This window comes from Stomoxys calcitrans, chromosome 3, assembly GCF_963082655.1.
Source record: "Stomoxys calcitrans chromosome 3, idStoCalc2.1, whole genome shotgun sequence".
Taxonomy (NCBI): domain Eukaryota; kingdom Metazoa; phylum Arthropoda; class Insecta; order Diptera; family Muscidae; genus Stomoxys; species Stomoxys calcitrans.
The window spans coordinates 51,339,541-51,351,762 of NC_081554.1; the positions used below are offsets into that span (position 1 = coordinate 51,339,541).

The 12,222-nt window shown below is 38.5% G+C and overlaps 2 protein-coding genes across 2 annotated transcripts; one reads left to right on the plus strand and one right to left on the minus strand.

Annotated features, from left to right (window-relative positions):
* Positions 1–2,004: 2,004 nt before the first annotated feature.
* Positions 2,005–3,407, plus strand: LOC131995893 (putative nuclease HARBI1). Its single transcript, XM_059365180.1, has 4 exons — positions 2,005–2,160; positions 2,216–2,352; positions 2,414–2,594; positions 2,645–3,407. Exons 1-4 carry the CDS (start codon positions 2,074–2,076, stop codon positions 3,296–3,298), a joined length of 1,059 nt encoding a protein of 352 aa, XP_059221163.1. The 5' UTR covers positions 2,005–2,073; the 3' UTR covers positions 3,299–3,407.
* A 425-nt stretch (positions 3,408–3,832) lies between these two features.
* LOC131995931 (uncharacterized) lies at positions 3,833–4,710 on the minus strand. The gene is made up of 2 exons (XM_059365250.1): positions 4,578–4,710; positions 3,833–4,514 (listed from the first exon to the last, which is right to left on the minus strand). The coding sequence occupies exons 1-2, from the start codon at positions 4,627–4,629 to the stop codon at positions 4,018–4,020; spliced, it is 549 nt and encodes a 182-aa protein (XP_059221233.1). The 5' UTR covers positions 4,630–4,710; the 3' UTR covers positions 3,833–4,017.
* Positions 4,711–12,222: the final 7,512 nt, after the last annotated feature.

The following is a 12,222-nucleotide window of genomic DNA, read 5'->3' on the forward strand; positions in this document are numbered from 1 at the left end:
CCCGATGGAATTCAACTTTTGATATGTTGCAGAGCATGGTGTCCATAAAGGATGCAGTTATTACAACTTTATTTCTGTCAAGTCCAGAACTAGCATTTCCACTTAATGAATATTGGGTTGCCCAAAAAGTAATTGCGGATTTTTTAAAAGAAAGTAAATGCATTTTTAATAAAACTTAGAATGAACTTTAATCAAATATACTTTTTTTGCACTTTTTTTCTAAAGCAAGCTAAAAGTAACAGCTGATAACTGACAGAAGAAAGAATGCAATTACAGAGTCACAAGCTGTGAAAAAATTTGTCAACGCCGACTATATGAAAAATCCGCAATTACTTTTTGGGCAACCCAATATAATATTCTTAAGGAAGTTATAACTGTTTAGAGACCATTTTATGAAATCACTATGGAAGTATCTTCTGAAAGAAATATAGGTTAGGTTAGGTCGAACAGAGGGTGCAAATATTAATCCGCCCCATGGACATACACCTAAAAAATATAACTTTAGCGAGAGTAATGGTTCTCTGCAATCTTTTGGAAACCAACATACAATCTTGTAATTCGGCAGATGCCCGAATCGCTTCAATTATATTAATTATCCGTAATGGGATGACGACACGCCTTGGGGATTATGATAGAAATTACATGTACACGGAAAGTGTACATGAAATCCCGATCCCCGTTTAAAGAGAAATGCTTTCAAGCACAGGTCATCTTTTGATGCTGCTGTAAAACAACTGAGAGAAAAATATGCCACATAGAACTACCCAATTTAATTGAAGTTGATTTCGCTCAAATGGAAACATCAATTTTAACAAGTGAAAGTGAAATATGGCAAAGCTACGACGAAGATTTTGATAAGACGGTTCAAGCAGAAAATAACACAGCTGCAGATATAAGAGAATTTGGCATGTATATACAAGAGGAGTATATTGGACGCAAAATGGATCCGTTGGAGTGGTGGGCACAGAGAAAGAGCCAATATTCTCGAGTTAATAGCCATGCTATAAAACGGCTGTGTGTGACAGCAAGTATTAAAGCCTTCCAAAGTAGCGAAGTTAATATTTCTTCACAAAAAATTTGTAAGACACTAATGAACTATGGTGTGTAGATCACACGTTATTATAACCGTATAGATACTGATCTCCTGTTTACTAAATAAGATTTGTTAAAAAAAAGAAAACAAAAAAATAATTTTAAGATGCCAAAATGAGACTCAATACTTGTTTAAAACAATGTACAAAATATGAATGTTTTACTAACTAGTTCCTTTTGTGGAACGGAACTAAAAGGAGCGATCACCAAAAGGAACTGAAATGCCCAACTCTAGTAGCTATATCCAAATATGGTACGATCTGAACGATACTCAACAAAAAGGTTTAGAGGGGTACCGGCATTTTTTTTTTTTTTTTAATGTTTTCATACCCAAGATATCTGCAAAATTATAAATACCCAGTTTTTGGGTATAAATGGGCAAATACCCGGGTATTTACCCAATACCCATTACCCATCTCTAATTATCGATCGATAACTCCCGCTATCATATTAAATGTTTACAAGTGATAATAGCCGTGTTCACAACAATCTTATGGTGATTTCGATTGTGAAAAAAAGTGCAGCATTTTTTCGACATGTTGCACTGAGATCGAAATTTTGTGTTCGATTCTCCAAAAAAATGTAACCCCACCAACGGGTTTCTGTTCGTATGTAATGGGGTTGCCTACTGAAAGTGAAAAAATGCTGCATTTTCTACACCGTGACTAGGCTAGCATGGAGAATGTCACACTTTAAATTCGCTGCTATCATTTCATAGTTACATACACCAAAATAACTGCGTGCACTGAGTGTTAAGCATATTCGCAAACGTGCATATAATTAGGTAAACTGTGCGTAACTTCACTCATAAATCAGCTGTTAGCCTCCATCCAAGCAATTTTTGTTTAAACAGAAGAAGAAGAAGACAAAATTTGTTAAATGGAAAAGTCAGCAAAAATGGAAAAAGTGAAGGTGTTTTATTTATTTAATAGCATATTAGATGAATTGTTGGAAAGTTCTTCATCGGAAGATGAGGATGCGATGTTTACAGTGTTATTTGGTCGAAATGAGAAACATCGCGTAAAACAATTTGTTCAAACTGTTATCCATAATTATTCGGACATTGAAGTAAGTAGCTCCTTGCTAAAGTATATGTCACATTTGTAAAAAAAATTGTGTATAGTTCAAGACGAATTTACGTATTAGCCGGGATAGTGCTAATGATTTAATCCAGAGGTTTTCCACAACTTGCGGCGAAAGATCATACCAAGGCGGTAGACACCAAGTATCTGCGGAAACCTCAATACTATTATTTTTGTGGTAAGATTTATGAAAATTATGCGAACTGAAAAAAATAAGACACATAATTTGTTTTTTATAGGTTTAGTGGAAACAAGACCACATTACGAGAAGTCTCAAATCTCTTTGACCTGTCACTTTCAACAACCCACTCATGTATAAATAAAGTTTTGGATTTCTTGGTGAATGATGTGGCACCACAAGTTATTAAATTTCCAAGCACAAACGAGGATAAGGAATATGTCGCCAAAGAATTTGAAAAGGTAGCCAAATATGTGATTCTATGCATTTTAACTTATTGTTTTTACTATAGATATCTGGAGTTCCAAATGTATTGGGTTGCATAGATGGAAGTTACATCTCTATAAGGACACCCAAACACAAAATCCGGTCTACATATGCTAACAGACATGACACTGTATCAATAACCATGCAAGGAATTTGTGATTCAAAATTAAAATTTCTTGACGTATATACTGGAGTACCCAGCAAAATTCACGATTCGAGGATATTGAAACTGTCTTTTATATCAAAAGATTTGCCTGCTTTGTGTTGTCCGAAATATTATTTACTAGGAGATTCTGCTTATCCTTTAAGGCATTATCTATTAACTCCATATCGCGACTATGGTAATTTGAGCGAATCAGAAAGAAATTATAATTTAAAATTTTGTCAAACCCGTGTTAAAATTGAGAATGCTTTCGGTGTTCTAAAGTGCCGATTTAGACAACTAATGCGTTTAGATTTTCACAAAGTCGAAACAATGGCAAAATTTATCATTGCCTGTTGTGTTCTTCACAACATTTGCATTGATAGAAATGACTTATATGAAGACGAAATAGAAAATACAGAAATCCATAACAATGATGACCCCTTGGGAGAGGACCTGAGAGATATTTTGCCAACCCAGTTAGGACAATGCAAACGCAGTGAAGTAAAAGATTATTTATATGGATTAAGAAATTAAATTTTATTTAAAATTTGTATTTGATTTTTTTTTTCTCAAACCCCGTTTATAAAATGGGCTAATTTAATTTTAAAATTAAATAAATTAAATATATTTATAAATTCATTAATTGTAAAGTTTTCATTGTTTCATAGGCAAGCTGTGGTCAGTGTATAGCAACCGTGATCGGCCCAATGAATACGACGACCCTGGCAGGTTGACGCATGTGTCCTCTTCAGCAAATGTCTAACACATTTTTGCGGTTTAGACCACTGTGGGTTGTTGGAAATCACAAAATCATGTGCAAAATTTGCGTCAAACCAAATAACAATCGCGTCCTCTTGACGCTTTACAAGTATAATCGCGAGACCGGTTGATATGGAGGCTTCGTCTAAACACGGTTCGATTTGGCTCATTCACAGTCCCATTCGACCTACACTAAAAAGAAGTATTTGTGCAAAATTTCATGTACCCAGCTTAACTTCTTCGAAAGTAAGCGTACTTTTGTCAGACAGACGGACGGACATGGCTAAATCTACTAAAACATCAAGACGATCAAGAATATGCGTACTTTATTGAGCCTAAGGTCAATATTTTAAAAAGTAATTCATTTGTACTTTGTTTTAAGGTATGTGTTTGTTGTACTCATATATACTATACATACGTTTATCTTATGCTACATATGAATTAAATTCATTTAAGTCTTTAAAATTTTTGTTTTGTTTTGTTGCCCAGCAAATTCATTTTTGTTGGAATAATCTCTCCAAACTTTGCTTCATGTCTTTAATCGCTTCCATTTTCTCTCTATGGCGCCTTTCTTTTGCCTCTTCATTAAGCTTTGCAATTTCAAGCAGAGTATCCTGCACACTTTGCTTTTTCTTTGACGTGGAAGTACTTGCCAATATATCACGCTGCTCCCGCTTAATAATTTTTTGGCTGCTTATTTGAATCTCCGGCTCAATTGAATCATCTAGATTGCAAATTTGGAACAGCTCTTCTTCAAAGTCAATTTTTTGCCTCTTTGAGCCCGACGTGTTATTGTTTTCCACCGCCAATTTTTTCCGTCTTAAAACAGTTTTATAGCGCTCTTCGCACTGTTTTGCACTTTTATTTCCAACCTTCTCCGCAACTTTTGACCACATTTCTTTTTTATTTCTAAATTTCCCTAAGGGGCCAATTTGGGGCAAATACTTGGCGTATAAGTCCAGCAGCATTCTGGTGTCGCCGTCAGACCACACTAGGAATAAAAACATTATAAAATTGGAAAGTTCTTCATCGTTGTAGCTTTTTAAAAACTTACAATTAACTTGCTTGTAACTTGGACTTTCTGCCTTGTCCACTAATTCTTCCATATTGTCCTGCAATTCTTCCGCGTCCTATGTTTTTTATTTTATACACACCCGAAATCACAAAAAAAATTATTACAAATGAAAACTCGACAATTTTTTTTTTTTTTTTTTTTTTTTGCTTGTTATGTTAGGCTCATGAACAGGAACATGTTCGATTGAACATGTAAAAAGTGTAACACTATGAGAGGGATAAGGCAGCATTTGCAAAATGTTATCCCTTATGAGTGCAACATTAGTGTAACATTTTTTTTCAGAATCGAAATCACCATTATATATTAAATTGAATTTGTGTTTGTTTGTCGGTTAGTTTGTTCGTTCCGTATAGACTCAAAAACGGCTGAACCGATTACCTTGAAATGATTCTATAGGTTGGTCTGAAAGGAAACATAGGCTATATAAATGTTTGATATCGGATGGGGGCGGTCCCTTCCCCATATGTTGGTGTATGGGGAAACCAAAAGTGGACCGATTGGCACAATATGGGTATCAAATAAAAGGTATTGGAAACTAGAAAACGAATATCGCATAAAAATTTAGGTCCAAGTAATCGGAGGTCGTCCCACCCCCAAGTACCCCCAAATAGACATATTAGCCGACCATGTCTATATGAAACTCAAATGAAAGGTAATTGGGAGTAGATTACGAATATGACATTAAAATTTGTGTTTAAGTCTAGGTGACGCTTTTCGTTCCAAAAATAAGTCAAATAGGTTGATTGACCCATTATGACGATATGTGATTCAAATGAAAGGAATTTGAGAGTAGAAAACGAATTTGATATCCAATTTTGGAGCCAAGTGTTTGGGGGTACGCCTTAAAGCACCCCCTAAATCGGACTTCATTTTACGATTATGGCAATATTGAACTCAAATACGATATTGGGGAGTAAAAAACGAAGCTGATATCTATTTACAGGGCAAAGTGCCGGTGGCCGCCGCAGCCCCAAAACACCCTCCAAACACTTCATATTTACCGACCATGGCAATATGGGTTTAAAATTAAATGGATTTGGGAGTGCAAGTTGATAAGTCAAAATGTCTGTCTCACCAGAAATATTCTCTTCTCAATACAATAAAAATCAATTTTTTGTTTGTTTGTATGTTTGTATGTTTTTTGTGTTCCTTATAGACTCAGAAACGGCTGAACCGATTTTCTTGAAATTTTCACAGATGGTGCATAATGATCCCGTGGTGAAAATAGGGCACTACATTTTTTGATATCTGAAGGGGGGGTGAACCTTCCACCTTACCCTTATTTTCAGAAACGCCAGATCTCGGAGATGGGTGATGCGATTTAAGCGAAATTTTGTGTGCCCTCATATATTACCCTAGAAATAAAAATTTGGTACCCAATTTTCGGATGGGGTACCCAGGGGGGCCGCCCCACCCTAAAACCTACCAAACATATATTAAGACCAATCACGACAATATGGCACTCAAATGAAAGGTATTTAAGATAAGAAAACGTATCTGATATCCATTTGTCGAACCAAGTGCTAGGGGGACCACCCTAATCCACAAAACACCCCTAGATCGGACATATTTACCGACAATGGCAATATGGGACTCAAATGAAAGGTATTTGCGAGTACAATACGAATCTGATATCCAAATGTGGGACCACGTTTCTGGGGGGTGGACCCCATCCCAAAAACACCCCCCAAAACAGAACTTATTTACTGACCATAATAAAAGGTATTTGTATCTCTGTAAAATTTCGCGTCGTTTTCAATGCATCTTGTCGTTCGTTTTCTCAAAACAAGTGTCCTTTGCCATCGGAGTGAGGAGTCGGACTGGCGGGCGAATATTAATGAAATACCTTATTGACGCTGGGGTATGGGGCAAACTCCTAGACAATTTAGATTTCACAATGATTTTATTTCTATTGAACTTGTGTTAGTGATCTTGCTTGTATATAAAAAACAAGTAAAAGCGTGCTAAGTTCGGCCGGGCCGAATCTTATATACCCTCCAGCATGGAGCGCATTTGTCAGTTCTTTTCCCGGCATCTCTTCTTAGGCAAAAAATGATATTAGAAAAGATTTGCTCTGCTATTAGAGCAATATCAAGATATAATCCGGTTTAGACCACTATTAAATTATATGTTGGAGACCTGTGTAAAATGTCAGCCAATTCGAATAAGAATTGCGCCCTTTGGGGGCACAAGAAGTAAAATAGAGAGATCGATTTATATGGGAGCTGTATTGGGCTATAGACCGATTCAGACCATAATAAACACGTATGTTGATGGTCATGAGAGAATCTGCCGTACAAAATTTCAGGCAAATCGGATAAGAATTGCGCTCTCTAGAGGCACAAGAAGTCAAGATCCAAGATCGGTTTATATGGCAGCTAGATCAGGTAATGGACCGAATGGAACCATACTTGGCATAGTTGTTGGATATCATAACAAAACACTTCGCGCGACCCAAGATCGGTTTATATGGCAGCTATATCAGGTTATGGACCGGTGTGAACCATACTTGGCACAGTTGTTGGATATCATAACAAAACACGTCGTGCAAAATTTCATCCCAATCGGATAAGAATTGCGTACTCTAGAGGCTCAAGATGTCAAGACCCCAGATCGGTTTATATGGCAGCTGTATCAAAACATGGACCGATATGGCCCATTTACAATCCCAACCGACCTACACTAATAAGAAGTATTTGTGCAAAATTTCAAGCGGCTAGCTTTACTCCTTTGGAAGTTAGCGTGCTTTCGACAGACAGACGGACGGACATGGCTAGATCGACATAAAATGTCGCGACGATCAAGAATATATATACCTTATGGGGTCTCAGACGAATATTTCGAGTAGTTACAAACAGAATGACGAAATTAGTATACCCCCCATCCTATTTTTTTTTTAATAACATTAACATCAACATTTTGTATGCCTTTCATTTCAAAAAAAAAAAAAACGTTCAGTAAAACAAAATTGATAGCATTTTTCTCTGGTGTTTTTTCCTCTTGTCGTTCGCTGAGCTTCACCTCCATTCGCTGCCGAGCCCCGATCAAAAAAGATAGAAGCTTCCTTGGATCATCGGCCAGCGTGGCTTGGATTCGCCTCCATCATCAAATTTGACTTCCAGCGGGCACTTACAAAACATATGGTGGTAGCCATAGTTGTCAGTTCGTGTCAGCTGGCTGTCGCTTTCATTGACAGGATGCGAATTCTGGCCACCAGATGGCGCTGGCTTTCCACTATTCGCTAGGGTTGCACATTAGGCCGCACACCACATGCATCTAGATAATTGTCCAGCACACCCAGATTTAAATGTTCCGAAGTCTGAAAACGTTGCATTAAAATTTCTTCCACTGAATTGCACTTGCTTAATTCAGCCTACAGATCAAGGGTAATTCGAAGCTTTAAATGCAATTACCGAAAATTTATCGTCAAAAAACTTTTATCTGCAGACAGCAGATATGATTTCGCCACGTCTTAAATGCAATTACCGAAAATTTATCGTCAAAAAACTTTTATCTGCAGACAGCAGATATGATTTCGCCACGTCTTTGAATATTAAGACAGCTGATATATCTTGGGACAAGGCAACACCACAAGTGTTACGCAATGTTTGGAACAACCTGCTGTCCCAAGATGACGAAAATGCGAACTACACCGCAGTTGTACAATCAGACATTGTTATACCGCCTGGATGTTCTATTGATTACCTCTCAAAGTGGATCGAGTGCGATGATGATGTCACATCCTGTGAAATTCCATCTGGTACCGACATAATATGTATGGCAAATCAAAGCAAAGATTACGAGACTGATGGAGATTCCCAAGTGTCAGACGAAAGAAATTCAAAAGACCCAGAAATATCCACATTGACTCGAGCAATAGAGGGATGCAGAGTTCTTTTGGAATTTCCAGACATTTCAGAGCCAGATGTGATGCATTTATATCGCATACAAACAAATCTACTCAAACAAAAAATTGTGACACAAAATCAATCGCCTAAATACATCAAATAATACAACCTGTGTCTATAAACACTCATACGAACTCTGTACAAGCTTTTGTTTGGTGAATACTTACTTACTTTACTTTAGTTGGCTATGACAGAATATTTGTTCCACTAACCGAACGTAGAATAGCGTTCCAAGCACCTCGATCTTCTGCGCTCATTCTAAAATCTCTGACACCAAGTTTCGAGGTGTCTCCCACAACTTGATCTTTCTATCGGGCTTGTGGTCTTCCCGGTTTGCGTGTACCACCGTGTTTGCCTTCAAAAGACTTCTTTGCTGGAGCTTCTTCATCCATTCGGACAACATGACCACAACGCAGCCGTTGTATTTTGATGCGTGTAACTATGCTATCGTCGTCATACAGCTCGTGGTTCATACGTGGCCTATATTCTCCGTTAACGCAAACTGCTCCATATATTTTACGAAGAATCTTTCTCTCAAATACTCCAAGCACTGCCTCATCTGCTTTCACAAGTACTCATGCTTCAGAACCATATAACAGCATTTCCATTTTCTTTATCTGCTCGGTTGTGCAAGGCTTTTTGGGAGTTAAAACCATCCATTTCGTCTTATCTCCATTTACTGCCAGACCCATTTTCACTGACTCTCTCTTTTGATTCTTTCAAAGGCTGCAGTTACTACTCCCGGTGACCGACCTATGATATCGATGTCGTCGCCATAGGCGAGTAGCATGTCTTCTCTTGTGATTAGTGCGCCATATCTATTCACATCTGCATCTCGTATAATCTTCTCCAGGCAGGATATTAAAGAGATCACACGATAGGCTGTCTCCTTGTCTGAAACCTCGTTTGGTATTAAATGGTTCGGAGAGATTCTTTCCAATTCTTACTGAGGAAAGCGAATCAGCAAGTGTCATCCTGCAGAGTCTTATTAATTTTGCAAGGATACCAAACTCAGACATGGCTTGAAATACCTTCGAACGTAGAGGAGTATCGAAGGCGGTTTTGAAGTCAACAAAGAGATGGTAGGTGTTAATTTGTCCTTCTCGGGTCTTTTCCAGGATTTGGCGCAGTGTGAATATCTGGTCTAGGGTGGATTTACCAGGTCTACAGCCGCATTGATAGGGCCCAATTATCTCATTGACTTAAGGTTTTAATCTTTCACACAGTACGCGATGGGGAGGAGACTTACTCCCCTGTAGTTGGCACATTCCGTCTTGTCCCCTTTCTTGTGTACGGTATGCTGAGGTTCCAATCATCGGGTATGCGTTCTTCTAGCCAGATTGCGCAGATAAGCTGATGCATACGCCTTATCAGCGTGTCACCTCCGGTCTTAAATTGTTCAGCGGGTAACCCGTCGGCTCCTGCTGCCTTGTTGTTCTTTAGTCGGGTTACTGCTACTTGGACCTCATTCTGACTAGGAGGTAAACATTCTATACCATCATCAGGGATTGGTTTTGCGGTATCATCTTCGCCGCCAACATCGGACACTAGCAGTTGGGTAAAATGTTCTTTCTGTGTCAGTTACCAGATTTCCTTCTTTGTCTCTGCAGGAGGATGTGCCTGCACCAAAGCCATCGGCTTGGTGTTTCATTCTTTGGTAGAATTTCCGGACTTCATTCTGACTCCTGTACATCTCAATTCGCTCGCACTCACGTCTATCCAATTCCTTTTTCTTTCTGCGGAATAGACGTTACTCCTCTCTCCTTTTCTCACGATACCTCACCTTCGTCTGGCGCGTTGCTACTGATTGCAGGGTTGCTCTATATGCCGTATTCTTGGCTTCAGTAGCATCTCGACACTCTTGGGTTTTTTGGAGGAGGCTTCCGGTACCCAAGTACGGATTTCGCGGCATTTTCCATGGTGTGGGCAATAGTTTGCCACTGCGCCATTATATCATCGGAACAAGGAGTGCTTTCATCAAGCAGTTGGGTCAGTCGAGTGGAGTATGCCGCTGCCATTTGTTGTGTATGCAGCTTTTCAATGTGCAGCTTCCGTGCAGTGTCAGATCGTACTTTCCTCGCCATGTTCAAACGGGTGCGAACCTTTGCTGCAACAAGGTAATGATCCGAATCTATATTCGCTCCTCGAATCGATCGTACATCTAACACGCTGGATGAATGCCTTCCATCTATGACAACGTGATCAATTTGGTTTCTCGTGTTTTGATCGGGTGACAGCCACGTGGCTTTGTGAATATTTTTATGTTGAAATCTGGTGCTACAAAACTACCATGTTTTTTTGCCGCAGCGAAATCTATCAGCCTCAACCCATTATCGGACGTTATCTCGTGGAGGCTAAACTTTCCGACTGTTGGACCAAAAATGTCTTCCTTCCCTATCTTCGCATTAAAATCTGCCAGAATGATTTTAATATCATGGGCGGGCAGCGGTCATATTCTCTCTCTCTCTTTAGGCGCTCGTAGAAAATATCCTGGGTCTGCTCTTCTTTGTCTTCCGTCAGGACATGGGCACAAATAAGGCTGATGTTGAAGAATTTGGCTTTAATGCGGATTGTGGCTAGCCTCTCATCCACCGGAGTAAAGCTGGAGACAAGGTGTATCAGTCTCCGACTAACCACAAATCCGCAGCCAAATTCATGCCTCGTGTTGCATGGCAGCTATAGTATAGTTCGTCACCGTTTGGTGTTGTAGTCGCGCCATTCCCAGTTTATCGCACTTCCTGTAAGGCGGTTATATCTGCCTTGTTTGTTTGGTGAATAATTGCAAGTAATTTGTGCAGAAAATTATCAAATAAGAGAAAACAAGAAAAGTTACAATAACAACTACAAATCAAAACAAAATAATAGAGAACATTTTCAGTGAGAGTGAATGACAAGCGTCAACAAAGGGAGCATATTAAAATTGGGTTGCCCAAAAAGTAATTGCGGATTTTTCATATAGTTGGCGTTGAAAATTTTTTTCAATTTTTTCTTTTTCACCAGTCCAAGACTTGTTATGTGATAATGAACGGTTGATTTTGGTATATTTAACTTCTCTGCTATCTCACGCTCAGTTACATGACGATCCAATTCGATTAATGCTTTGATTTGGTCATCATCAACTTCATTTGGCCGACCTGAACGTGGCTCATCATTAAGTGAAAAGTCTCCAGAACGGAATTTGCGAAACCAATTTTGACACTGTCTTCCTTTTAAGGCTTTATCACCATACACATCTCGTGTATGGTGATAAACCTGCTCCGCGTTTTTTCCTTTACGGAAATAATAAGGTAAAATATGACGAAAATGCTCCTTTGTGGGCTCCATATTAAAATTGACGCCAAACAAACAAATGTAAACAAAATTTCGCGCACTTTTTTTCTAAAGCAAGCTAAAAGTAACAGCTGATAACTGACAGAAGAAAGAATACAATTACAGAGTCACAAGCCGTTGAAAAAATTTGTCAACGCCGACTATATGAAAAATCCGCAATTTTGGGCAACCCAATACATTACAAATTGTTATAACACCAATTACGTTAACACCTAAAAGCATGCAATATTTTTTTAAATTTTTCAAAACTTTTATTCAAAACGAATTACCCTGTGAACTCGAAGCATTAAGCCGCCTGACATAATAAGTGACTTTTTTCAAAGATGATCGAAATAAATGATTGCGATGTTACACAGACAAATATCATGGTTGATAGCGATATGTAG